Source organism: Eschrichtius robustus, chromosome 16 (genome assembly GCF_028021215.1).
Source record: "Eschrichtius robustus isolate mEscRob2 chromosome 16, mEscRob2.pri, whole genome shotgun sequence".
Classification (NCBI taxonomy): Eukaryota; Metazoa; Chordata; class Mammalia; order Artiodactyla; family Eschrichtiidae; genus Eschrichtius; species Eschrichtius robustus.
Genome location: NC_090839.1, coordinates 75,581,587 through 75,609,367, shown reverse-complemented (window position 1 = coordinate 75,609,367; position 27,781 = coordinate 75,581,587). Strand labels below are relative to the sequence as shown.

The following is a 27,781-nucleotide window of genomic DNA, read 5'->3' as shown; positions in this document are numbered from 1 at the left end:
TCTGATTTGAGCCCTCTTCGGTAGAAGTTAGGAAAGAGCCAACACTGGAAACGGGAGGAAAGTAAAACTGCCCTGTAGGTTAAACAGTACGATTTGAAGTCAAGATTTGGGGTGATAGTAATTAGTCCCCAGAGGAGCATGGCTTGGAGTCTGGTTGTAGAGTCCAGGTAGATCCTTCTTGCTCCTTGCCTTGTGCTGCCCCCGGGGGGGCTCTGCTCTCTGATTTCACTGCGCTGAGGGAAGGGCTCTCTCCCCTCCTGCTAAATGCACTGTATGCCCAAGCCTCTTTAAAGCAGAGGTTATAAACCAAAGCTTGTGGGTCAGATTCGGCCTGCACATTGTTAAAAAGAACTTTGACCTAGCATCTTTTAAAAATTGAGATTTTGCCTCACAATCTAGGTTACCAGCTTCCCTTGAAATATCAGAGGCTCTGGCCAGCCTGGGCCCGTGGTCTCTTGTGATAGCAGTTATCTGGAGCTGGCTGTGTGCTGGCCGCCCACCCCAGGCCCCTTACCTCCTGTCAGCTCTCAGACGCCCAGGCAGTGCCATTTGTCACTCCATGAGCACTGCTGTTCAGGAGGAGAGAAATATTTCTCAGTGTCTGAGTGTCTGTCAAAAGTGGGGAATAAAAGGTAGACTGATAAGGCCTCTTCCTGAGAGGCCCTAGTCAAGATGAAGGAAATTCCTGCAAGCTCAAATATCTGCCCGCTTTGTTCTTTATATTGTTCGTCCAGCCCATGCAGACACTGAAGATCGAAACCCTCTGCCCTGCTGAGTCACTCAAGGGTAGAGAAACTGAGCAGTCTCAGGTCAATGCTGTGGACGATCTAAGTGACAAGATTTGACTGATACAGGACACTGTTTATTTTATTTATTTATTCATGCGACAGATACTTTAGTGAGTGTCTGTTTGGAGTCAGAACTGTGTTTCGCACCACCATGGCAAAAATTAACCAGGATGACAGTCTTACGATGTCGCAGAGCAGTCTAATTGGAGGGGCTGACGTGTGACCACACACTCAGGCCAGACTGCTCCTTGGAAGGATGTGTTTGAGTTGCGTGAAAGGAGAGATGGGAAAAGCTTTGTAGAGCCAGTTCCAGTTGAGCTGGGCTTTGAAGATGAAGTCAGCATCATCCGACAGAGGAGAGACCATCTTTCAGGCAGAGGAGACGGGCGGGAGCAAAGGCGTGGAGCTGTGGGAGGTGATAGGGTGTTTCCGAGGTTGGCAGTGACACAGGGGGCAGCCAGGCGGCAGCGTGCCCGGCGGGAGTAGTAAGAGACATGGCTGGAAAGGAAAGTTGGAGCCAGATAAGGAAGGTCTCAATTGCCAGGCTGAGGACTTGGGTTTCAGCCTTTAGCCTAGTAAACTGCAGTTTGAGCGTTTGGGAAATGAACTGATGGATGGGGAGGAGATTGGAGGCAGGGAGGGGAGGTGGGTGCTGTGGCCTCAGGTAGGGTGGGTGACGGCTTGAATTGTTGGTGACATTTGGGGGGTGGCACTAGCAGGACTTGGTGAGTGACTGAAGCCGGGGTGTGGGTGTCGGGTGTGGGGAGGAACAAAGGAGAAGGACTCTGTTGTCCAGTGTGAGTGGCAGCCCCTCCCTGGAGTGGACCAGAGCTGGAGGGCGGGCTCCTGAGGGCAGGGACCGCGCCTGCCACCCCCCACCATGAGGGATGGCCTGGCCCACGGAGACGCTGAGCCCAGATTTGTTGAATGAGTGTACAATGAAAGTAGAGAGTTCAGAAAGAGGAATGAGTTTGCCTGAGATTGAGGCACATGGCAAATTTGATTTTAGGATTTATTGAGTATGAAGATCTTCTGGGACTTTGACTTGGTGATGTTTAGTCAGCAGCTGGAAATAGGGGTCAGAGAAGGCTGAGCAGGATTTAGTGAATAATTAACCTCTGGATGAGGTGGACGCCGTGAATATGGATGCTGTCTTTTGGGGGGAGTGGGGAAGGCCACTTTCTTTAACTGGGCAGATCGTGCGAGTCCTCAACGGTGGCCCCCCCGTAAGGGAAGGACCGTGTCATCCTCCATCCTCTGGGCAGATGATGTGAGTCCTTGATGGCAGCCCCCCATAGGATGGTCCCGGGCTCAGGGCCATATGTTGAGGGCTAGGCTTTGATGGATGCGTTTCCGTAGGGTCTTTCCATGACGCTGGGGGCACGGCTGGATTAACAAGAGGTGCCATTTACCAGCCAGCAGGTTAAATGAGCCATATGTGAGTTGTCTGTATTTCTTTGATAACAATATGTTCTGCTGCCCAGCAGTTAGCATACTGGCTCCTCCGAGAGGTGATCACACGTACGTGGGTGGTGGCAGCAGCCCTCAGACATATGCTGCCTCTCTCCCCCCCAGAGTGTAAGAGGAAACCTGGGAGGTGCCATGAACCACTCTTAGTCGCAAGTGCCTCCTGCTTTTCAGGTGGTAACCTGCCTGTCGTCCAGAGGTGGCAAAATCAAATGCTAGTAGTGGCCAGGAGGGTGGTACGGATTAGTGAAACAGGCCAAGTGTAAAATAATTTTTTGAGGGAGTTCCCTGGTGGTTTAGTGGTTAGGATTCAGCACTTTCACTGCTGTGGCCCAGGTTCAATCCCTGGTTGGGGAACTGAGATCCTGCAAGCCACGTGGCGTGGGCAAAAAAAAAAAAAAATTTTTTTTATATCAATATGGATTCAAGAATTATTCAACTTTCCTCTTAACTATCATGAGAGAAAAGCAGCACAAAAATGGTGATAAACAGGAACTGACCTTCGGCCTCACCGTGTAAGGGGTGTGATGGGCAGAGAAGGCCAGGGCGTCCGGGGCGGGCGTGCCTGTCTGGAGGGAGCAGCTGGTCCTCACCTCCCGCTGGCTGATGCTGGGAGGAACCACAGGCCTAGGATTTGTTGCCAGATCCTGTTTTTCAAAAGAAGCCAGAATCTGTTTTTTTTAACATGAACTCTCTCACTTTTCAATGTTGGCAAGTAAATTACTTTTTTCAAAAAAAACGTGTAGATGAAAAAACACGGCCTGCACTGGAGGCTGCTCGTTGGTAACCTCGACAGTTAGGGGGGCTTTGGGTCATTTTGGTTGTGTTGCCTCCTCGCAGAAATGTGAGTGATGGGGTGGAGGTACTCGGCCTCATTTTGTTGAAACTTCACAGATAGACTAAATTTTTTTTAAAGTTCTTAAATTTAATTTTTTCTCTTCCACTGCCTGTGAGAGGTGTGTGTATGTATGTATATATCTATTAATAATTAATAGTACACTTACTTGTTTAAAAAAACCAAAACAATATGAAAAGGTATACAGTGAAAATTTTCTAGTGCTGCCCCCATCTGCCTCATTCTCACCCCTTTCGGGTGCATCCTTTCAGGATCTTTGTAGGGAAATCTCTTTCCCCACTCATAATCAAAAGGATGGTTTATATGCTGCTGCAGACTCATTTTGTTCCCTGGACAAGGTAGCTTGGCAGTATTTTCTCATTAGTGCCTCCAGTGTTTCCTCATTCAAGATCATCAGTTAACTCAGGTCCCCACTTGTTCGTTTACATGACCCTCGAATAGTTTCAAACACCTTGCTCTACCTAACAGCAGCATTTCAATTTTGCAGGGGCTGTGCGAGAGGACATTTAAGCGTCTGTACCAGTACATGCTGAACGCGGGGCTGGCCAAGGTGGTGCCTCTTCCCTTACAAGAGATCCACCCTGAACGTGGACCCTGCAAGACCAAGAAAGGTAAAGGCAGTCTCGGTTCCTCCCCGGGCTGCACGGACAGTTTTCACTTCTCCCCTCTAAGTGCCAGCCCGTCCCTCTTACCACGTTCTGCCCTGAGGTAGGATGATTTCACGTTATTTTTTCAACTCTGTTCCTCAGCGCCTGGCTCAGGACCTCCTATATAAAAAGCGCTCAGGAAACGTTTGCTGAATGAAACCCATTCTGACTCCCAGCAAACATCTCTATATGGATGTCCCTCCAACATCTCCCATTCCTGGTGTCCAGAAACCAAAATTTATCTTTTCCTTCTTATGCTAAGCCAGTATTTTTTAAGTACCTGATCTGTGTGTTGCATGATTGCATTTTCTAGCCCTGCAAAGTAGGTGGTATCATTACCATTTTACAGGTAAGAAAATTAAAGTTAAGAGATGCTAAGTAACTTACATGAGGTTAGGCAATCAGGAAGTGGTGGAGGTGGGATTTGAACCTTCTAAGAAAGTTAAACTAGGGACAATAGACTCTGAAACTTTAAAAACCTTCCTTAGTCCTTTATTTTTCTCAGTTCTTGATTTTTATCCCATGCTGTTTAACCCCTCCTGATTAACCAAAGTTGTTTAAAAATCTTAGGGTCAGAGCTTTCAGTAAAAGATGACAGAAGGAATAGATGTGTTTTTCTGCACTCTTCCAACTCCTTCCTAGTGATGATAGGCTATAAAAGGAATAAACCTGCAAGTACAAAGAGAATAGGACAGGAAGTGACGGCAGGGAGAGTTGTCTACATTTTTGTGCTCAAAGGCAGATGTACAAATGGTAACTGACCGAGCAGACTGGGAAAGCTAAATGCTTGTGCGGGGCAGTAGCCAAGAGTGGACACCTCAAACCTGAAATAAACCAGGGACCTCTGAAAGCACCAGTCTGGATGGGGCTAGAGACAAGAGGATTGGTTTAATAGTCTGTGAAGAGCCATTGCGCCCCCAGGTCCCCTCCCCTACTTGGCATAGCCAGGTAACAAGCCCTTTCCCACAAAGACAGAGGTCTGGACTTCGTGGGTTAGTCTTTCCTCGTTAGTACCTCCAGTGATTCCTCATTCCTTGGACTTAACCTCAAGAGAAGATGCACTGGAGGCTTTTGAGACTCTCAGACATGAGATGCAGCTGGGGACAGGGTACAGTGCTGATAACAGGCGGTCTGAGATAATCTCTATACACAATGAGGTAGGAGTCTTCACTGCCTTTCCCCCTGTGGCTCCTAAAACACTGGCAGCCAGGCTTACAGTCCCTAAGGCCAGAGGCTGGAGGCTTCTTTTCTGCAGAAACTGACCAGTCCAAGAGAAAAGTCTTCTAGATCCTGAAATTTAGGGGTTTCCTAGCAAAATAGCCAGCCTCTGCCTGCTTACACTTCACGGAAGCCCACACAATGGCAGCCTCTCCCTTTCTCTTCCCGACCCTGCAAAACACAGGACTTTTAATATACAGCAGTATTTTAATGAAGCATTTTAACGTTTCACCAAGCATTTGAGAACTCTAACATGAATGTAAGAGAAACAAACTAACTTAGGAAATAGAAACAAAGTGAGGAGCAGAAGAAAAGGAAAGGAGAGAGAAGGAAGGTACTGCATCCATGAAACCAGAGCAAGAGGCTATAAAGGAGGGACATGCAGAAAATAAAAAAGAGCTCTTGGAAATAAAAGAAATATGACTATTGCAATAAAAGATTTGGTGGAAGGAAAGATAGTGAGATAAAGTTGAGAAAATCTCCTGTAAAGAACAGAAACTCAAAAGGGATGGAAATAGGAGAGTTTAAGTTGAAAATAAGAAGCTGAGCCTAAAAGATCCAATGTCCACACAGTAGGAGTTCAAGTTCACAGTAGGGGGAGGGAGTGTGTGTGCAGGGGAGTAGAAAGGAGGAGATGACGGGAAATGACACGGAATTTTCCCGGATCTGAAAGATGTTAAGTTCTAGATCAAAAGACCTAGCAGATGTCTAGCATGATGAACATAAAGAAACCCACACCAGGATCCAACAGCCTGAGACTTCAGAAGTCTGGGGCTTGAAGAGCCTCCAGAGAGGAGACATCAGACTTCCCAGTAGTAACGGAAGCTAGAGAGCTTGGAGCAACACCATCAACTTTCTGAAGGGGATGGACTTTCACCCTGGAATCTTCCAATCAGTGAGGTGTGAGAATAAGGACCTCACACATTTTCATACATGTGGATTAGAAACAATTCATCTCTAATCTCCCAAGTTCCCTTTTAGGAAGCTACAGGAGGATGTACACCACCAACTGACAGGCTAAGCCAAGAGACAGGAAAGCATGGGGTCCAGGAAGAGGGGGGACAATGGAAAGCCTGGAGAGATGATGAAGGGAAATCATGATGACAGACGTGGGGGGGTGGGGGACGGAAGTCCATGCAAAGGATCAGTTGCCTAGTGCCTGTGAATGTGTGAAGGGAAATTTGTATGCTAGCAGAGAGTCTGAGTGTGAATTCGATATGGGTACAGAGAAAACCAAGCAAATGGAAAAAAGTTATGAACGCCAAGTAAAACCAAAAGGTGTGTAATTTTTAAAAACTTAAGGCCTGTGTGCTTGACTATGTGGGCATAGCAAGTAACCTGTGGAGACTGGCCTCACTAACAGCTCCAGAGAATGTTTGCTGGATGAGGACAGACCACGGCGTCCCCAATACTTGGCTTGGTGCCTGCAGGAGGGAGGTGGTATGCTTGCTGAGTGACCGAGCTGCCAGTCTGAGGGAGCTGTGTCTCTTCCTTTGCTTCCTCATTTAGTTAATGGAATCACTGCCCCCCCGTCTGACTTCCCTGTGTCTAAGTCTTTTGGAGGAGATGGTAACACACAGATATTACCACACAACAGGTGTATAAAAGGCAGGAGCCCCTGGAGGTAGGAAAGCCCCCCAAGAGCAGACTTCATCTTTGAGTGTCTTAAGTGCTGAGTAGATGTGTGACTGGTTGAATGACTGGAGTTCCTCAGGGGAAGGGGTGGGGAGCATCAGCCTTTAAGTGGACAGGAAACCAGGAAGTTCCGCTGGGTCCTGAGGCAGGGAAGAAAAGGCTTCAGGAACTGAGAGGTGTGCTGGGGATTCCCACCTAACATTTGGCTTGGAAATATGATTATCTGAATGCTTAAAATATCATGACCTGTGGATCTAATAAGCATTCTTATTTCCTGACCTACTGAAAGAAAGGCATTAAAAATAAGCAGATGAGTAATTTTTTTAGAGTAAAGAGAAATTAAGAGAGAAATAGCCTTAAATAACTTTTTTTGCTGGGCTTCTCCATGGCTTGAGGTCCTTGGAAATTCAAAGTAGCCTCTTGAGACTATCACACCTGAATGGACTTTTGATGTAAGACAGCCTGGGTTAGAATTCTTTTTTTTATATATATAAATTTATTTATTTATTTATTTATTTATTTATGGCTGTGTTGGGTCTTCATTTCTGTGCAAAGGCTTTCTCCAGTTGCAGCAAGCGGGGGCCACTCTTCATCGCGGTGCGCGGGTCTCTCACTGTCGCAGCCTCTCCCGTTGTGGAGCACAGGCTCCAGACGCGCAGGCTCAGTAGTTGTGGCTCGCGGGCCTAGCCGCTCCACGGCATGTGGGATCTTCCCGGACCAGGGCACGAACCCGTGTCCCCTGCATTGGCCGGCGGATTCCTAACCACTGCACCACCAGGGAAGCCCCTGGGTTAGAATTCTTGTCCTGTCACTTCCTGTTGGGGAGTCCTTCATCAAATTTTGACCTCTCTCTGCCTCAGCTTCCTCATCAGGATTATCTGGAATAATAATATATATCTTTCCAGAGTGTCGTGGAGCTTACAGGTGACAGTGTACCCAGAGCAGGGCCTTTGGGCCACATCTGGCAGTGTATTTTGTTGGCCTCATGGTGTTTGTTTTAATTGTAGTTGTTGGCGTTTAAAAATCAGAAATTTCACCTACAAAGTCAGCCTTTCAACTTTTCTGTAAAAATAAAACTAGGCAACGTTGAACTGCATTTCTTTAATAGCAATTGGTGAGGCAGAGAGGTGTGCCACCCCCTGTTGAGGGAACCCACCTTCCCCCATTCACCTCTCCCATTTATTCAGCTGCTGTTTAACCCGCAGCTGGCTTCAGTCTGGGTATGTCGTCTGCCTAACCCTTGAAGGGGTGTCCTCATCACACCATGAGTGGTCCTAGCTTTCTGGAGGCCCAGTGCTGGGAAGAAGGATCAGCACGGCTCAGAGACTGGGTACTAAGGGTGTCAGTGGTGAGATTAAGAGGGCAAATACCTACGACGATGAGATGACAGCATTTTTAGATTGTCACGCGCACGCGCAGTGAGCCCATTCCTGACCGTTCAGGAGGCTCATCTCATCCCCGCGTGGTCTTGTCACCACCTCTCAGCTGTTTAGGCTCATGGACAGGCCTGCCACGCTGTGTCTCAGCTATTTATCTGTGTGACTTATTCCCAACTAAGCCACCCTCCTTGAGGGTGGCGGCCGCACCCCTCACATACTTTCTGTCCTTAATGTCTGTGCATTGTCTGCTGGGAGCAGAGTAGGTGCTAAGTAAATGTTTAGCCAATTTAATTTAATTAGGTGCCCCTTCAGTGACTTTCCTCGCGCAGGAGACAAGGGATGAATGCACAGCTTTTTAGTCTTTTCTTGCTTTGAGCTGTGTCTTCCCAGTTCGCAAAATTAACATAAAACCTTCCCTCCAAGCTCTTATGGAGTAGACAAGACTTAAATAATAAATAAAGATGACGTATTGCTTCATGTAAATTTACAGGTGCGCCTGGATATATATGAGTGTTTCTAAAAGGCCATAAACAAAGAGTTTGGATTTCGGGCATATTTCAAATGTGTTACAGAAAGCTGCAGTGATCTGTTTTGCAAAAGGCAAAAATATCTTGGTAATGAAAACAGTCACCTAAACTGATGTGTTTTGCAAATTTGGATTATTTTCTTCAAGTGTTTAGCAGTCATTCTGTGTTTGTTAAATTGTGCTGAGGACAGAAAGGAAGAGAAATAGAAGTTAACTTTGTAATCCCTCAGAAAAGGATCACAGTCGGAAGACAGAAGTTGTGCTCCCTGGGGCTAATGACTGAGACAGGCATTTAGCGGGTTTCCCAGGTTCAGTGGCAAGGTGAGTCCAGCTGTGAAGAGGATGGGGTGGTTCTAGTGTTCTGTACCTCCCTGCTTATGGTGTGTACTCTTCCCCCAAGCTGTTGCCCTGTGACTTTTCAAAAATAAAAAACAAGTCCAACAAGGTAGCAGGACAAGATCAATATACAAAAATCAGTTATATTTCTTTACCCTTGTAATGAACAGTCCAAAAATGAAATTAAGAAAACAATTCTGTTCACAATAGTATCAAAAAGAATAAAATACTTAGGAATAAATTTAACAAAACAAGTACAAAACATATACTCTGAAAACTACAAAATATTGACAGAGACTTAAGATCTAAGTAAATGGGAAAATATCCCCTGTTCATAGATCAGAAGACTTAACATTGTTAAGATGTCAGTACTCCCCAAACTGATCTTCAGATTCCACGCAATTCCTATAAGAATCCCAGCTGATTTCTTTGTGGAAATCAATAAACTAATTCTAAAATTCATATGGAATTAGAGGGTATGTAGAAAGCTAAAACAATCCTGAAAAAGAAGAATCCAGTAAGAGGACTCACACATTGTAATTTCAAAACTTACTACAAAGCAACAGTAATCCAGACAGCATGGTACTGGCACAAGGATAGAATTAGAGACTGATGGAATAGAATTGAGAGTCCAGAAATAAACCCACACATCTGTGGTCAACTGACTTTTCAGCCAGGGTGCCATGATCATTCAGTGGAGAAAGAAGCCAATCACAAAAGGCCATGACTATGGGATTCCATTTAGGGGTGAGTCCAGAATAGGACAGTAGATTAGTGAGTGCTTAGGGCTGGGCTGGGGGCACAGAGGGGTGATAGCTAAAGGATTTGAGGTGACGAGAATGTTCTAGAACTGACTTGTGATGGGTGCACATACCTGTGAATATACTAAAAAACCACTGACTTGTATAGTTTAAACAGGTGAATTGTGTGGTGTATGAATTACATCTCAATAAAGCTGTTAAAATTATAATAAAATTGAAAACCAAATCCAACAAACACTTAAAACAGGGTACAGCAAACTAAATTATGGTCATTAAAATGGCAGAAGGGGACATTTAAAATGTTACAGTAGGATTAAAGTATAGAAGCTAAGAAAAAAGAGACATGAGCCATACTAAGAAGGATTAAAATACAATAAAATAAATATAAAGGTTTAAAAGAGCTTTGAAACCAGAAAACCAGAATTAAAAAGAATGAAGATCAGAAACACAGGATAAAGGGCGAGCATAAACATGAAAAGAATAGAAGATTGTCAGGAAAGTTTAAAGCCTAGAAAATGAATGGTGCTCGAGGGGAAAACAGGTCAAACAGTTAAAAATAGCGAGATTTCTCTAAGTTAAAAGTGACAAGATTGATTAAAGGACTCTAGCTAAAATATGAAGATAATTACTCTCAATAATTAAGATGAATAAAATAGACCTTTTAATATGGCAAAAACTACTAAAGGCAGGAACTTAAAAGAGTAGAGAAAGGGGTAGAATCCTCAGTGGCATAAATTCTGGGCCTTGGGTGACTTCACTGGTGTTGAGGGGGCACAGGCACCTGGAGGGTGCCCTTGTGGGAAAACAGTCCTTTCCTCTGTGTCCCCCCCAGGAGGGAACACGGGCTCAAGCCTGCTGGCCGCTCCATCGACCCCCCTGAGCAGGAAGATGGGCCTGCCTGGTCTGTGGGGTGGAAGGAGCAGGCTGGCAACGGGGGGAAGGGCGGTGAGGTCTGGGGCAGAATTCTGGAGAATGAGACGGGGACAGACAACAGCAGATGTGCCTCGGAGGTGAGGGACTGGCGACATTGTCCTTTGAGAACTTTCTGTGGTATGATTGAGGGATGAGAAGGGAAGGCTCCCCATGCTTGGAAGAGCCCGAAGGCAAGTGCTGGGACCTGTGAGCACAGGGCTGGCCTACAGGTGAGCAGCCTGGCCACAGAAACGTTCAGGGGGCCAGTAAAGTGACTGAGAGGTGTCTGTGTGGCCAGTAAAGTGACTGAGAGGTGTCTGCGTGGTGAGGTTTCGTTCTTGAACAGCGCCCAGCTTGGAGTCCTAGAGAAAGTTCTGCCTGTCGGTCACGCTGTAAGAGCTTTGGGGACCTAAGTGATCCGTCCAGAGGGTCCGGGAGGTGGTACTCGCACCAGATATTGAAGGATGACTGAACCTCTAGACCGAGGCCGTTCCCACAGTTTCCTAAACCTGTGTGAGCCCCTGTGTGTGCTACTGTCAGGACCCGCACTGCCTTGCACAGTTAGCCAGAGAGACCTCTGACTCTGATGGCTTGTCTTAGGGCGTGAAAAAGAGGAAGGGGCTAGTGGAGATTCCGCACTTTGTTAGCCATTTTGTGCCTTGGGGGACGCGGGGCGGAAGAACCGTGGAGGGACACTGAGCCAAGTGTTAGTTCTTTGACTCTGATCCCTTTATCACCCCATCTTCTCAGTGCTATTCTTCACTGATAAGCAACTAAAGCACAGATCACTTGCCTAAGGTCACAGAGCTGGGACGTGCTGGTAGGGGAGTGAGCACAGAAAAGTGTGGCTCTTAAGGTGAAGGTGAAGGTGAAGGCGGCCTGGGTGGCCGGGGACAGGAGACCCCTCCATCAGCCCTTCTTCCACACCCACCGGTATCTTCCCGTCATGCCTGCAGAATGAAAAATAAAACCTCTGCTCGGCTAGAGACCATCTGCAATCATCTGCAATCTCCTCTTCGTTCTCATCCTCATTCCTGCCTCTCCCACCAGCACCCCTTCCCAAACGGCCAGTCCTTTTCCACCTCTGCCTTTGCTGGTGCCCTTCCATCTGCATAGAATGCCTGTCCTCTTCTGCCAAGACAGTTTCTTCCGGATCCTTTAATATCCCACCCAAATGGCCCCTCCTCTCTCCCTTCCCCTGCGTAGTCTTTTTGTTTGCCAGCTCTGTGGGTTTTGGAAGCAGAGCCCTGAGCGCATGGTAGCCGATTTCTCTGTAGCCATCCAGCTGGATAGCGTAGCCTGAGCACTTAACTCATTCACTCCCTTAGTCCTTACTCCCAGGTTAGTCTAGACACGTTGTAGAATTATCCCCGCCTTGTAGCCTTGTAGATGAGAAGCCTGAGGCTCAGGTTCACAGCTCGCTCATGGTAGAGCCGGAGTTCACGCCCGGGCCTGTGTGAAGCCTAATCACCCTGTCCGAGGCTCCCTGGCCTCTCTCTCAGGCACAACCCTTTGCAGGGGTGGGAACCCTGTCTTGTCCTTCTTTATGTGTTCTAGGCCCATCACAGAATAAATGCTGTGAAATTGAATGAAAGGCCCCAAGCAGCCTCCTGACATTTTCAACACCGGTGACTCCGTCTGACACTGGAGCCCCCAAGCTCTGTTTTTGCGAGGTTGTGGTGGTGATAACAGTAATGATAAAGCAGTAGCAAGCACTGTCCCGAGCACTCTGTGAGGAAGATGCTATTCTTGTCCCCATTTCATAGCTGAGCAGCCTGAGGCACAGGGCTGTGGGATCACTCAGCCACGCTGATGCAGCCAGTAAGAGGCAGAGGCAGGTTCTCACCAGACGGACTGACTCCAGAGCCCATACTTTTCACCCGCTCCATCGCCCTGGGTGGGGGCTGCAGCACCCCCCTCCGTCCTTCTGGGTGCTGCCCTGAATGCTGTCCTTCCATCTCTGGTTAGGCCTCTCTGCCGGTACCCAAGGCAGTCACCTCCTTAGAATGTCCCATGGGCTTGCTTATAGTTTCTGTTTCCCAGACTATCTGAATGACTGACCAGCCCAGCCCCATTCGGGGGGGGGGGGGGTGTGGTGTGTGTGTGTGTGTGTGTGTGTGTGTGTGTTGGAGTGAAGGGGGTAACACTCTGAATTTACATAACTTCCGCTTGGCTTACTAGTAGGACTGTCCCTTTGTCTGTGACCCTTTAAGAGGAAGTCTGTCCTGGGGCTCATTTGTTGCTTTTTTTCCCTCCCTGGTTGATCACAGTTGAGGGTACCTCTCTGCTAGGAGGCAGATGAGATGTTTCATTGGGAATGTGAGACACACGGGCTGTTGGTTCTACGTCACAGCCACTCTGGCTTTTCCTTTACAAGGAACAGTGCTTTCTGGTAGAAATGTGAAATTCAGGCCCAATCATGTGGCCTAGTGTGGAAGGAAGGCCACTTGCTGGGTCCAAGCCCACTTAGATCACTTGAGCCCTCTGAGCTTCAGTTTCTTTTTTCTTAAAACGGTGATAATAACTTGCAGAATTCACACGATGGTTATGTAAAATAGCCTCTGAAAGGACCTAACACAGTGCCTGGCCCATCCCAGGTACTCAGTAAAGATTCTGTCCTTCCTTTCTTCCTTTTTGGAACTTCAGGATGTCTAAATTAAGGCGCTTTTCATGCTAAGGTGGAGCCCTTCCTGGATCATTGACACAGAAGAACTGCGTGGTTCCTTTGTGTGGAAATGCTGACCTTAGTGCACGCCACATGTTTTTGTGTGTGTAAAATGCCTAAAACTTTGTGTGTTTGAGAGCACGAGCAGTGATCTGGCCGGTTGTATTTCTCCTCCCTTTTGTTCCTGGAAAGAAAACCCTGCACCCAGGGGTCAGGGGCCGTCATCAACGGGACCGCGACTCCTCCAGGGCAGTTGCAGGTAACCGAGGTGGCAGCTCAGATGGAGTGACAGGCCACGTTCACCTGCGTGAGTCTGCTGGCCAGTCTCACTCTAGCCCCTTCTGCTTTGACTTCAGCTGCCTTGTGCTCTGGAACAATATCCTCAAAAATAGCAAGTATGGGGGACTTAACTTCCCTGGTGGTCCAGTGGTTAAGACTCCACGCTCCCACTGCAGGGGGCCCGGGTTTGATCCCTGGTTGGGGAACTAAGATCCTGCAAGCTGCGTAGCACAGCCAAAAAAAAAAAAGGCAAGTATGAGCTGAAGGGATTTTAATAAAAATAGAAATTCTGAGTCTGGAAAAAACTCTAGAACTATGGGAAATGCATAAAGATCTGGTGAAACGAATTCCAAGTGGTCCCTTGGACCATGAAGCTCAGACTGCCCTGTGCCCCATCCTTTACCTGCTTTTTCTCCTGCCTCTCTCCCCCAGCCCCACGAGGCTGACATTCTTTCTCATCAGCCCTGGTTTGCGGGCGAGTCAGTGGAGGCTGAGGGAGGTCGACCAGCTTGCCCAGGTTCCCACACCAGCTCGGGCAGAAGAGTCCAGATTCTTAACCACTGTGCAGGCTCGCTCTCTCTCACGCAGGGTTTTCCAAAGGAAAGATGCAAATGACACGGCCTGAGGAAAGGGAAACGTTGCCGCCATCAGTGTGTTGAGAAAGACAAGCGACAGATGCAGCGTGGGTGAATGACCAGGGCTAACCTCTCTGACGGATACAGAAACAAGTGCAGTCGGGATTCAGGGCAGAGAAATCAGCTGTGCTCAGGGACAGGCAGAGCTGCAGACCCTGTGACCCCACACCTCTCCAGGCGCCATCTGGATGAGTCATAGCAGCCTCCTGCCCAGCCCAGCCTCAGATGCTGGAGCTCACCCCTTGAGATGTGTTGGGACTCCTCCTCCCCCCACTGGGCCGCATGCTCCTTGTTGGTCCTGGGGCTCACAGTTCCCGGTGTGATCGCAGGGAGCAGCCTGGTCCTCCTGCGTCACCCTCAGCCTCCCCCAGCCAGCGGCCTGCCTGTCTAGGCGCCTTCCTGAACCCCATGCTCAGAACCAGAGCAGGGGAGAGTTCCCATGGGACCCAGGAGCCAGGTCACCCCGACCGTGGGCCAGTTGTGGGGCTTTCCTACCTGGCAGGAAGGGACCAACCACCCTGAGTTCAGCTCCTGTTTGTCACGCCTTTGCACAGTGCTAGGGTGCTAGGTGCCGGTGATGCCATTAAGAGCAACTGCTGTGTTAGTTGAAAGTCAGACAGCCTGGGTCACATCCTAGCTCTGCCACTTCACAGCTCTGTCGCTTTGAGCAAGTCACTTAACTTTTCTGTACCTCAGCTTCCGCGTCTGTACAGTGCAGCTTACAGGGGACTGCCAGCCTCAGATCATGAGATTTGATGGGTTAATTTATGTAACGCTCACAACACAGTGCCTGGCCCATGGCTCCACACCAGCCTCTGTACAGACGTTGTCTCGGGTCTCGCTGACACTCACCCGTGAGGCGGAGAACATCATCTCTCATTTCACTGAGTGGGGAGCAGAGAGCTACAGCAAGTCATCGCCCCAGAGTTACAGAGCTGAGCTTGAAACCCACATGTGCCTGACCCGGGAGCCCGTTTATCCCCACTCTCCTCTGGGCATCCTTCCGTCCTGGCTGTCAGCAGAGGACGCAGCTGTGCCATCAGGAGAAGGCTATGACGGGGGATGCAGGTGAGAACAGCTACTGCCTCGGCATGAGGAGCAGGCTGATGGCTGAGGGCGTTTTCCTTTGTTGCCTTCGAGTCCACGAGTGTACTAGTAACGCTTTTCCTCTTCCACTTAGCTTACTTTGAGGGCTGTTCTGTGTATCTTTTCTTGGCTAATTAGCCCCTTACGGAAGTCATAAAAGTGGGGGAAAAAATCACACTGGGCTCTTGCCTGAGAGCGAGTCCGTCTGCCTCCATAAATGCTGCGTTGTGTCACCCCTCACGCGGGCTGGCCCTTGCCCCGGGTCACCCGCTGTTCTCAGTCACATGGGCATCTTTGAATCAGGGGCCGTATGCCATCAAAGGTTTAGGGCTTGGGCTTCGAGGCTGGACTGCCCAGTAAATCCCAGCTCCTCACTTGCTAAGGGATGGGAGTTTGGGCAAATCCCTTGGCTCCTCACGTTCTCAGGCATGACACAGGGATGGTAGCCCACCTCCTACGGCTGTGATGAGGACTAACCCATATAACCTGCCAGGAGAGCTTAGATCAGCGTCCGGGACCTGGCAGGCGTCCGAGGAGTGGTGGTGGTTTTATTGTTAGGAGCAGGAGGTCGCTCTGTGAGTACCAGCTTAGGGGTGAGAGGGGGGCTGAGGGGCTTGGCAGTAGCTCAAGGTAGAGGACAGAGAGGAAGACCAGGTGGCGAGTGGCTTGGCGGCCAGTGTTCTGCCCACGTGCTGGGGGTGCCGGCCACGGGGAGGACCCAGTCCCGGGCCCCGGAGCCTTGAAATAGTTCTCACCCATTCAGATGGCCCAGGAGTCCCCTCGTTCCCAGGTCTTCCCTCTTGGGAGGGGGAGGCCAGGAGCGAAGCGCAAAGCTTTGGAAGCAGGAAGGGAGGACCTGGCAGGCGCAGAGGGAGCCAGGGGCAGGGAGGCTGTGCCAGACGCGGCTTCGCGGGCTTCATGTTTCTTCTCATGAAAAGTCGAGAACTGGGGGATTTTCTCTCACTGGCGGGAGTGGAGGGGAATCAGCTGGTGCCCGAGCCCTGCCGAGGGTGCCCGCACGCCTGCTGACCTTTGGCCCCAGGCCAGCCCTCCCGGAGGGTTCTGGTGGGTCAGCCTCTGTGGACCTGACTCTGAGGGTAAAGTCTCTGATGTCAGAGTTCAGGCCCCTGAGATGCTTTACAGTTTGTGAACTTCACCTGCAAACCACGTGCTGTGTCCCCCACCTACAGAGAATCCCCTGCCCGAGTTGGGGTGATTGGACTTGATCTGCTCAGACGTCAGTCTGTGCTGCCCTGGTGTGAGTGTTCCACACACCTTTCACAGCAAGGCCCTCAGTGGCACAGCTCCTGTAGGAGGCACTGGGTTGCAGAGACCAGCTTCACTGCCACTGCTCCTTGCCCTGGTACCCGAGGATTCTGCATCTCGGTGTGCTGATGGACGCTGGTGGAGAAGCTGCTGATAGCCCAGCTGTAACAATTACTACAAATACAGTGACTTAACACAACACAAACTCGTTATTTTATCGTTCTGAAGGTTGGAAGTCTGTCATTGGACTAAAATCGAGGTTTCGGCAGGGCCGTGCTCCTTCTGGAGGCTCTAGGAAAGAATCCATTTCCTGGCCTTTTCCAGTTTCTAGACTCTGCTTGCATTCCTTGGCTCGTGGTCCCTTCCATCTTCAAAGCCAGCAGCGTAGCATCTTCCAATCTCTCACTCTGATCCTCCTGCCTCCCTCTTACAAGGACTCTGTGATGTTATACTGGTCCCAGCCAGATATTCCAGGATAATCTCAAAATCCTTGACCACCAGCACGACGACAAAAAGCCTTAGCTTAATCGTGCCTGCAAGTCCCTTCTGCCACGGCAGGTAACATATTCATAGTTTCCAGGGATGAAAGCGTGGACATCCTTGAGGGGCTGTTATTCTGCCTCCCTGCTGTCAGTATCATAGGACATCATAGTGTAGAACCATCTCTTCCATATCAGAGACTGGCACCTGCCTGAGTCACTTAACCCCTGTCACAGGCTACTGGGAGTTTGGGCAAGTTAGTTAACGCGTCTGTACCTCAGTTTCATCTGTATGCCTCCTAGGGTTGTCAGGATCAAAGGAGTTAGCGCACGTAGTGTCGAGATGTTTTTCCTTTTCCTTGTACCTCTCGTGTTATAGCCATAGGCGTGAGCTTGTTACTTTCCCCACATGGTGCTTCCGTAGGTTGAGTTCCGGCGCCTTGTGATTGTCTGAAGGCAGGCACTCGCCTGCAGAGTGTGGTGACTTGTCCGTGTCCTGCCCTTAGTCCTGGTCGTCATTTATATTATTCACAGAAGCTGGGTCTTTAAAGAGTTCTGTTTGGACCTCTTACTATTGGCAGTTTTGCCTCTTTTTGAGTTATTCCTTGGAGTAAATTCCTACCCTTGGAATCATGGAGTTAAAGGTCTCTCGAAATGCTCTGGAAAGGTCGTAGAATTTGTTCACACTGCTGCCATACCTTAGTGGCAACGGGTATTGGCTTAAAAGGGAGAAGATTGTATTCATCCTTTCAGCAATACCGCCCATGTGCCTGCTGTGTGCCAGGCACTATCCGGGGGAGCAGGGGGTGGTGATGGGAAAAGACAGGCACGTTTCCTGTAGTCATGGAGCTTGTCTGAAGCAGAGGCTGCTGTTTATAATAAACAGGCCCCTCATTATTCCTTTCATTTGCATTTCTTTGTTCACTAATAATATGTTTTTTGTTTTTAAAGCAGTTTTATGGAGTCAGTATTCAGGTCTCGTGCCCCAAGGTGTGCAGTGTAAAATGTTCCAAACTCGATGCCCTGTGCGGCCTTTCTCGGGGCCTCTGGGTCTGCTGAAGCCGCCTCCCCCAGGGCCACACTGATTTGTCATCATGGAACCGTGTGCCTGTGTTCCCAGGGACCGACGTCATGGTGCGCTGCCTCAGGCTGCTGAAGGAGTTCAAGCGGAAGGTCGAAGACCAGGACGACGACGAGGACGAGGAGGCCATTTCCAAGGCCGTGCCACCGGTGGACATCGTGTACGAGCGGGACATGCTCACACAGACCTACGAGCTCAGTAAGTCCCGTTCTCCTACCTGCATATACACAGGGTTTCCGAGCTTTGAGTCGAGGTGTGTTTTGGTCACATGTTGAAAGAGGGCCCTGCTGTCGAGAATGTCACGCAGCGGGAAGCCCCCCGGTCCCCTTGAGGGTTTAGGCTTTGGGGTCAGATTTGAGTTTGAGTCCTTGCTCTGCCCCTTGTCCGCCAGCTGGAGACTTTAGCAAGGTCTCCGAGCCTCAGTTCCCTCATCTGTAAAATGGGGATATCTCCCCTAGCACGTAAGAGGACTGAATAAGTAGGATTAAAACATCTGGTGTAGTGCCTGGTACGTAGAAAGCACTAAAAAAATTACCTATTAATATTACTACTCAAAGATTTGAGAGTCACCTAACAACTTCTAAAATTGGTCTGGAATCATTGCAGCCTGGGGATTGTTGTGATGAAGGGGGAAGAAACATGTCTCTGTCCATTCCTCCCCCTTCCCCTAAATCCCCTAAAATCTATGTAAGCCAGCAGTGACCCAGTGCCGTAGATGGTGTGGCTGCAGGTCGCTGTGGAGCGGAGGATGTCTAGAGTAGAAGGGGAGGGGCTGCAGGAGATCTGGTTCAGCCAGCAGGTACGAAAGCACCTGGCAAATCAGCACAGCCTTTAGGAAAGGGTGTTTGGCTGTTTCCATCAACTCTTCAAGATCTCTCAGGATCTGTTCCTCAGAACACAGTTTGAGAAATGCTGTCCATAACCCTTTCATCCCCGCTTTTAGCATGTTACTAGTTTAACATAGGAACACATTCTAGTCACCTCTTTCCATTCTGCTGTTTATTTTTATGCATGGACAATACAGCAAAACTGCCTTTATCCAGATCGGTTTTGCCTGGCGGCCTCAAGTGTATGCCACATCAGGAAATAAAGGGGAAGCTCTTTCTGAATGGTCCAAGAGTGTTGCCCCGAAGTCTGCCCTGTAGTATTTTGCTGGAGGGACTCCCGCCCACCGCCACCCCACCAGGCTCCTTCCTGGAGTTCCCACGCCCTGAGTAGTCGAGTAAATTTGAAAGGGCTCATTGGAGGAAGATGCAGTAATAGCACAGCGTGTAGCAGGGCAGGAGCTGACACACCAGACAGAGCAAGTAATAGAGCACAGTTGCCTACTGGTCATTTATTACAGGAGCAAATAGCATTATTTCCTTCTGTGGCCCCTGCTGGCTGGCAGCTGTTATGGAATAAGGCAATAATCGGTGTCTGTAGTGCCTCTGAGCCTACCGAGAAGGATGGGCAGACGTTCTTCCTTAAAAATTCCTTCGGTGCTTTTTAAAAGGCTCAGTTTAACTTAGCTGAGAAAGTTCGTTCGTGTGAAAGCACACACTTCCTGCTGCAGGATAAAACGGCGTCCCTGGAACTCGGTGGATCGGGCGTCGATTGCTTGACATACAGCTGTGACGTGGAAGAGTCAGATAGTGAGCGCTTAAAAATGAGCAATGAGTCGGAGCGTTCAGAGTCTTGGGAGGGGAGGGTGGGAGGAGGCAGGTGTCTTATTCTGTTTGTCGGTTTCCCCGCATTGAAATGTCTGGGAACGGACCTGACTTGTGCAGAACGGCTCCATGGCGGAGGCTGGGGTTCAAGTGTATTGTTTCACATAGTTGAGCGTCGAGGCACGAAAGGCATTTCCCAAGCTGAAATCCGAGTGGCTATGAACGTGGGAAAACTGGAAGCCAGAATGCTGTGCCGTCTCCTTCAGAGATTCAAAGTGGTCAAGGTAACAGCGTGAGTTCATTGTCTTCGGATGTGCACACAGCGTGGTTCTGAAGGGCTGTCTCAGACGTCGGGAGCCCAGGTCGGCCTTCCGTCTCGGTCAAGGAGGCAGATGGCTGCCAGGGAGGGCGGGAGTGCTGAACGCAGCCCACAAGTGTGCCCCACCCCACCCCCACTGTGGATTTTGTTGGTTTTCGCTTTTTGAAAATTGAATGAGTTGTCAGCTTTGAAAAGTCAGCAGGAGATGCTGCAGCCCGGGGAGCAGGCCCCCCACTCCCGCGTGGGGCATCAGCTGAGGTGGCGCCGCCGACGGCGCCCAGACACAAAGCGGGCACCCCCCAGGCCTCAGTCCCAGCCGGCCCTCCCTCTCATTTACGTTCCTTGCCTGGGTCCTGGGGACCCCGAGTCGGCCAACTGTGTCTGGTGTCCCCTTTCGGGACCCAGACCTGCTATCTCAGCCCGTTATGCTTTGCTCCCTTCTTGCCAACTTTCTGGCCAGTTTGCTGGAAGGCAGTATTACAGTTGAGCTAATGATTGTGGAGCACTTAGCACTGTCCTTGGCGTGTGGTTGGTACGTGGAAGGTGTTACTCTTTCTGCCATTAAGGGCAGAAAGCCCCTTTCCCCTGTTGTAGGAGACAGAAGGGAGTAGCTGAGTGACAGCTTCACCACCACTCCCCACGGCAGTGGCCGAACGGAGCTGGTGACCTCAAGGCCCTGACTCCGAGTGTGTGACAACAGTTAGGAACCGTCGAATTCCGCTTATTGACCGTTTCTCCTAGGCCTCGTCCTGTGCCAGGCCCCGGGGGTTTGCGGAAGGCCAAGTTAGGGCCCTGCCCAGCGGGGAGCTCACAGTCTCCTAGAGCAGACACACAGTCGGGATTGCTTCCTGTGGAAGCAGAACCTGAGGGACGGCGAGACGGGAGGACCCACGAGGGGCTGAGCTGGGGCCCAGGCGTGAGGTGGAGGAGACGTGGGGGAATGTGGGGATGACAAGGAAACAGACACCGCAGAAGCCCGGTCACCCGAACGCCTGGGTGTCCCGGTGTCCTCTGCAGTGTCTTAGACACATCTCGTCCCCTCCAGGGCTTCATGGAGGACGAAGGACGGCAGCGAACCACCAAGTACATCTCCTGCGTGTTTGCGGAGGAGAGCGACCTGAGCCGGCAGTACGAGAGGGAGAAGGCGCGGAGCGAGCTGCTGACCACCGTGAGCCTGGCCGCGGTGCAGGAGGAGTCCCTGCTGCCCGAGGGCGAGGACGCTTTCCTCTCCGAGTCGGACAGCGAGGAGGAGGGCAGCGGCTGCAGGAGGAGAGGCAGAGGATCACAGCGGGACTCGAAGTCCTTCTCGAACGGCGGTCTCAGGACTCAGCCTCACCACACCACCCCGACCAAGGGTAGGGGCGTGCTCGGGGCGGGGGGTAGGGGGGTGGGCAGGGGGGTGCGCGCCCTCAGTCTGAGCTGCTGCCTGTCCTGCCTGGCTCTGGGGATGTTCAGTCCAGCAGACACCTGAGGATGGCCTTGGTGCTGCCCTAACTAGGGACTTGTTGGTGTCATGTGCATCACATAATCATAAGCTTAGGAGGTGCTTGTGTGGTCTGTCTCCAGGCTGCTGGCAAGTCATTTCTCCTTGGCAGATGTTTTGTTTGTTTTGCTTTTATTTGGTTGCGCCGGGGCTCCGTTTAGTTGCGGCTCGTGGGCTCCTTAGTTGCGGCATGCATGTGGGATCTAATTCCCTGACCAGTGATCGAACCTGGGCCCCCTGCATTGGGAGCGCAGAGTCTTAACCACTGGACCGCCAGGGAAGTCCCCTTGGCAGATGTTTTGTTTGTTATGTGTTGACTCTTAAAGGGATGGAATTCCCTAAACTTCCTCTATCCCTTTCCCTCCAACAACCTATGTAAGAAGCCCTTGGGGTTTTAGTTTAGTTATGGAAGACTTTTCTTAAAACACGTGGAGGGTGGTGCTGATGACAGATTTGCACATCGGGGGTGGGGGTCGGAGTCCGGAGGGTGCGCTCGCTGCTTGCTGGTCCACTTCCCTCGTCTTAAACTGACCACACGGACTCCTTTGGCCTGTGCGGCTCTGGTCCGGCAGCTGAGCAGAAGTGCCCCTCTCGCTTTCCCCTTGCTGTGGCCGCGGTTCATCCGTTCTACGCCTGTCCTCCACTGCAGGGGGGTGGAAAGTCATCAGCCTTCACCCATTGAAGAAGCATTCGTCCTCCTCCGTGGGAGCGGCTGAGAGAGCCGGCCAGAGCTCCTTCGGGGGGGACAACCTCCTGGACACCAGCAGCTCCGCAGACCCCGGCGTGTCCTTGGGCTCCCACTGCATGGAGAGTCACAGCGGCGACATCGCCGTGATCGAAGAGGTCAGGCTTGAAAACCCAAAGGTGAGTGCCCACGGGGGAGGGCGTTTCCTCTAGGGAGGAGCCTGTGGCAGGTGGACATCAGCCTTGGCTTTTCTGTGCTTAAGAATCACAACAACAACAACAAAATGAATAATAGTAAAAGTGCCACATGCTCAGGCAGTGTAGGTGGGGGGGCCTCTACGGGAGGAATGCAATGCTCGTTGACACACCACCTTCACGCAGCCCGCCTTTAGCAGAAATCACCTGCATATTATTTACAGGGTTTTAAAATTTCCAACAACGTACTCTTTCTACTTAAATTTATTTTGAAGGAAAAATGTGTATGGCTACTTTAAATCAGTGGTTCTCACTCTGGGCCGATTTTGCCCCCCGGGGGACATTTGGCAACGTCTGGAGACATTTTTCGTTGTCACATCGGGGAGAGGGTGCTAATGGCATCTCGTAGGCAGAGGCCAGGGATGCTGTTAAATGTCCTGGACTATGCAGGGCAAACCACAGCAGCGTCATCCAGCCCGAAGTGTCAGCAGTGCTGAGGTTGAAAAACCCTGCTTTAGATGAGAAGCCAGTGTCATTTGCCATAAAAAGAAGGTGATCGTAAAATAGATCTGATAAAAACAAAACTTTCTTAGTCCATTCTGGTCAGATAGTGTTGTACTTCACAGTGTTAAAGACAGTAGAATCAAACCAATACTTTATCCTCAGTGTAATTAGAAGGATTAAAAGGCAGTTGACACAGGAATGCCTTTGTCATTATGTGATTCAGTTCACTCAGTGCTGTCCTTGGTCGCTGGAAGGTGCCTCAGATACGGCCAGTGGTGGCCTTTGTTGCTGTTGCTGCTGTTTGGTTCAGGCTTCACAGCAGCCCTGTAAGATGAAAGCCAGCTCTGGTCAGGAGGAGGCGAGCAGAGCCTCTGGGGACTGAGGGACTTGCCTGCTCAGTTAATGACAAAATGGAGAGTGGAACCCGTGGGTGTGGAGCTCCCACCCTGCCCTGCTTCTCCATTTCCGGTGTGGAAGCCTGAGCTTGGGTTCTGTCCCTACAGCAGGAGTGATGGGGCATGGGGTGGGGGAGAGTTTCTGTGGAATTTTCTAGAACCTTCTAGCTGTATCCTGTCATTGGATGCCATGACTCTTTATCAAGGCATGATTGGTCTTGTCTCCACCTGAAGCACCTGCCGTCCTGGCCCTGCCACCCCCTTTGCACCTCCTCCTCAGGTCCACGTGTCCCCGGCAGCACACTCCCTCCAGGCCCTGCCAATCCTGCTGCTAGCTTCCTAGCTCAGCTCTTTCTCTTCCTCTTAGAAATCTGTCCCCAGAGTAATGGCAGAACCTTGTCCTTCTTTTTGCCCACTTGCTGAGAAGAGGGGCGTGAACTGTCCTGTCTGGAGGTCCCTTGGTGAAGCATGTGTTCACTTTGCAGCAGCACCGTGGGAAGCAGGCAGATTTTCCCACGTGGTTCTCCTCCAAAATGTTTGCTTTGAAACGCAAGGGAGAAGCAAAGTCTTTCTGCCACTCTTGGGCCCCTTCTTGGATCTGTGACTCTTTCACCCCTCGAGCCCCGCCCCCTTCAGGAAAGAACCGAGCCTCTTCCAGAGCACCGGTGCCAGCGGGGAAGTGATGGGACCCCGGCCCAAGGCGCCTCCTCAAGTGTGTTCTCATTCTCTCGAAGCACTTCTCCAAGCAAGGAGGGCGTCCAGCAAAACAGGCCATGGGACCGCCAAGTGGCGCTGAATTATGCTGAGTGATTTGCCAGGAGTGTGTTAGGGTTGGGATTTCCTTTCCCTTCAGGGTGCACATTTGGGCTTCAGCGTCTTTGATCCAAAGGCAGATGGAACAAGTTCAGATTCTAAGTTCCTGGAAGCTAAAAGGAACCACGAAGAGAAAAGTGGGTGTCGCAGCAGGGGTGGGGGAGGGCACCCGTCCGCTCTTTTCTCCGTCATTCACTGGCCACTCCTCCTGATCCACTCGGAAGCCTGCCTCTGCATCTCCCTTATGTTCCCAGAGAGGCTGCCCATGGCTTCCCTGAGGCGGAGGCAGAAGCCTGTCCTGGCGCACATTCACGCCCTGGGACCTGGCATGGTGGTTTCACCTCACTGAGCCCTGGTTTCCTGTTCCATAAAATGGGGACCATAATAATGAGGTGGTTGAGAGTTCTGGATGAAGAAGCCCCATAGAGTGATGGCAGGGAGTCGGCCCTGAGTCTGTCCATTTCCTTCCTTCCACTGCGGAAGAACCAAGTAAAGACTGAGTGAACGCGGTCCCCTTCCCCGGGAAGGGCTGGAGTGGATGCCTCTGCTTTCTGTTCTGAAACCAGCTGATCTTCATAAAGTTCTGGGATCCTCTGCTGGCAGATGTCTGTGCTGTTACAAAGCACTGAAACAGTGGGGTAGTGGGATCCTATGGGGGCAGTAATCCCTTGACTTTTCTTCTTGAAATACGGTGTAGAAATTCCGTAAAGAGGGAAAGCATACCGGCAGGAGTGGTGTCTGGCCCCCAAACCTTGCTGAGTCCATAGTTTTCTCATGCTTTTGGTCCCTGTTCTAGGAGAGTAGCAGTTCCCAGAAGACTGGGAAGCACGGCCCAGGCCAAGACAAACCCCATGAGACTTACCGACTGCTGAAACGCAGGAATCTGATCATAGAGGCTGTCACCAACCTCCGCTTAATCGAGAGCTTATTCACGTAAGGAGTAGTCTGTCTGTCTGTCTTGCATTAATAGTAAATCCCACATCAATCAGTCATCGCCATCCACAGAAACGACTTAGAGGCATTTGCATCTCTCTTCTGCTGTATAGATTCTCATAGGAGCCCCCTTTGTGGTAGAAAGGATTTGCAGTCTGTTTGTGTGATTTGAAAAGTGTAGACATTGAGAAATATCCATACACTTGACAGGGAGAGAATGATGGAGCAGGAAACAGAGGTCATGGGGAAAGTGCATTTGCCTTGTTCCTTCCTTAGGAATTTGGTGCTCAGGAAGGGGTGAGAGGAAACGGAGGCAGGTAATAGCATCAGCTTAGAAACATTGTTATTAGTTCTCCAGGGAGCCTTTTGTTCAAACAAAATCCTTTATGAAAACAAAAACAAAAGGGACATGAATGGCTAAAGAAGATGTGGCACATACATACAATGGAATATTACTCAGCCATAAAAAGAAACAAAATTGAGTTATTTGTAGTGAGGTGGATGGACCTAGAGTCTATCGTACAGAGTGAAGTAAGTCAGAAAGAGAAAAATAAATACCTTATGCTAACACATATATATGGAATCTAAAAAAAAAAAAAAAAAAAAATAATGGTTCTGAAGAACCTAGAGCCAGGACAGGAATAAAGAGGAAGACATAGAAAATGGACTTGAGGACATGGGGTGGGAGGGCGAAGCCGGAGCGAAGTGAGAGTAGCATCGGCTTATATACACTACTGAATGTAAAATAGTTGGCTGGTGGGAAGCAGCCGCATAGCACAGGGAGATGGACTCGGTGCTTTGTGATGACCTAGAGGGGTGGGATAGGGAGGATGGGAGGGAGGCTCAAGAGGGAGGGGATATGGGGATACATGTATACATAGAGCTGATTCGCTTTGTTGTGCAACAGAAACTAACACAGTATTGTGAAGCAATTGTACTCCAATAAAGATCTGTTTAAAAAAAAAGGGGACACATGTGGAGCTTCTGTGTCCAGGGTGCAGTGGGGGCTCTGCTCCCTGGTTTGGTCCTTCTAACCCACTGTTACCACCACGTCCTGGGAGGCATCCTTGGGCTTCTGGGCAGCCAAGGTCAAAGCCACTCGATTGGAAGGAGCCTTACCCTTGAGTCAAGGATGTGAGTTCTCTAACTAGGGGATGGGGAGACCGCCTGTGGATACTGCTGCCTGGGTCTCCTCTTCTGTGCAGGTGAGATGGAGCTAGGTGCTCCTAATATCCCTTCTGGGCCTGCCATTCTATGAGTAGTGATATAGAAACATCACCATAGTGACTCAGTAACATCTAGAGAGAAGATACGTGGGGAGAGGAGTCAAAAGAGCTTCAGATCTGAGGGTGTCAACAGTGGTAAACTGGAACATTCCTTAGCTGGATGTTGAATTAGCATGGAGACTCAGTGAAGACAGATTTCCATCACGGAGCTCAGTTTCCCCACCATCGTTGTCACGAATCACGTAATCTCTTTAGTTCCTGGTGAAAGGCTCAGAACGTGAAGCTGCTGTGCATGGTGGCTTGTCTTTAGCTAACTCATTTATCACAAAGGGAGGTGATCTTTGCTATCTTAAGAAGTCATCCTTTCAGTGGTGAAACACCCTTTAATTCTCCCCTACTTTCTGCTGGATCCCATTAGGCAGGTGTCGGTTGCCTGGGTTTAGAAAGGCCTTCCATGTTGAGACTGGGAATATTAACGGCTTATTTTGTGATGCTGCAGGATTCAGAAGATGATCATGGATCAGGAGAAGCAAGAAGGTGTGTCCACCAAGTGCTGCAAGAAGTCCATCGTTCGCTTGGTGCGGAACCTGTCCGAGGAAGGCCTCCTGAGGCTGTATCGGACGACAGTCATTCAAGATGGCATCAAGAAGAAGGTAACCACGCAGACCACCGCGCGTGCTGGGTGTTTTCTTACCCAGCTTCCCACATCCTTGTCCCTCGGTTGTTCCTTTGTTGCCGATAGTTCGGAATTTCCCATTATGCCTCCTCACTGCGGCAACAGGGATTATCTCCACTTCCTGTGGAAGCTGGAAACAGAAAAGAGGAATAACCTGCTTGGATTGTAGAGCAGCCTGTGCAGCCCAAGGCAGGTGTCCTGCCCCACAGCCAGCCTCGAAGGAGAGGATGGAAAGGGAGGCATATCCAGGTTCAGCTGACTAGTACTGGGAGAAATTAAGCAACATTTAGAAGGTGGAAAATTTAGGGCTTCCCTGGTGGCGCAGTGGTTAAGAATCCACCTGCCAATGCAGGGGACACGGGTTCGAACCCTGGTCCGGGAAGATCCCACGTGCCGTGGAGCAACTAAGCCCGTGCGGCACAACTACTGAGCCTGCGCTCTAGAGCCCACAAGCCATAACTACTGAGCCCGCGTGCCACAACTACTGAAGCCCACGCGCCCAGAGCCTGTGCTCCGCAACAAGAGAAGCCACCGCAATGAGAAGCCCATGCACCACAACAAAGAGTAGCCCCCGCTCGCCACAACCAGAGAAAGCTCGAGCATAGCAACGAAGACCCAATGCAGCCCAAAATAAATAAATAAATAAATTTATTTTAAAAAAAAAAAAAAAAAGGAAGGTGGAAAATTTAGACTAAGCAGCAAGAACATTAGCCACAGAAATCTGCAGAAACATATCCCAGAGGAAATGATATCAGCAACTCAATTAGCATGCACTTCCGGGTCGTCCAACGGGGACAGTGGATCTCTTCTTTCCCAATTTATCTGTTTCTGTAAAGTTTAAAGTTTGGGCCATTCCCATAGCAACTGCAGCTCAGTGGCTTTGCACAT

The 27,781-nt window shown here is 50.1% G+C and overlaps 1 protein-coding gene across 2 annotated transcripts in view; it reads left to right on the top strand.

Annotated features, from left to right (window-relative positions):
* Positions 1–27,781, top strand: part of GTF3C1 (general transcription factor IIIC subunit 1) — a 73,125-nt gene that overhangs the window by 8,736 nt on the left and 36,608 nt on the right. Inside the window, exons 6-12 of one of the 2 annotated variants that reach the window (XM_068565264.1) lie at positions 3,599–3,722; positions 18,056–18,214; positions 19,834–19,949; positions 21,030–21,339; positions 22,117–22,331; positions 24,855–24,991; positions 26,717–26,870. In XM_068565264.1, coding sequence (XP_068421365.1) covers positions 3,599–3,722; positions 18,056–18,214; positions 19,834–19,949; positions 21,030–21,339; positions 22,117–22,331; positions 24,855–24,991; positions 26,717–26,870 — 1,215 coding nt within the window. Of the gene's footprint in view, positions 1–3,598; positions 3,723–18,055; positions 18,215–19,833; positions 19,950–21,029; positions 21,340–22,116; positions 22,332–24,854; positions 24,992–26,716; positions 26,871–27,781 lie in introns of those variants that run through there. The other variant, XM_068565265.1, reaches the window with a different exon arrangement.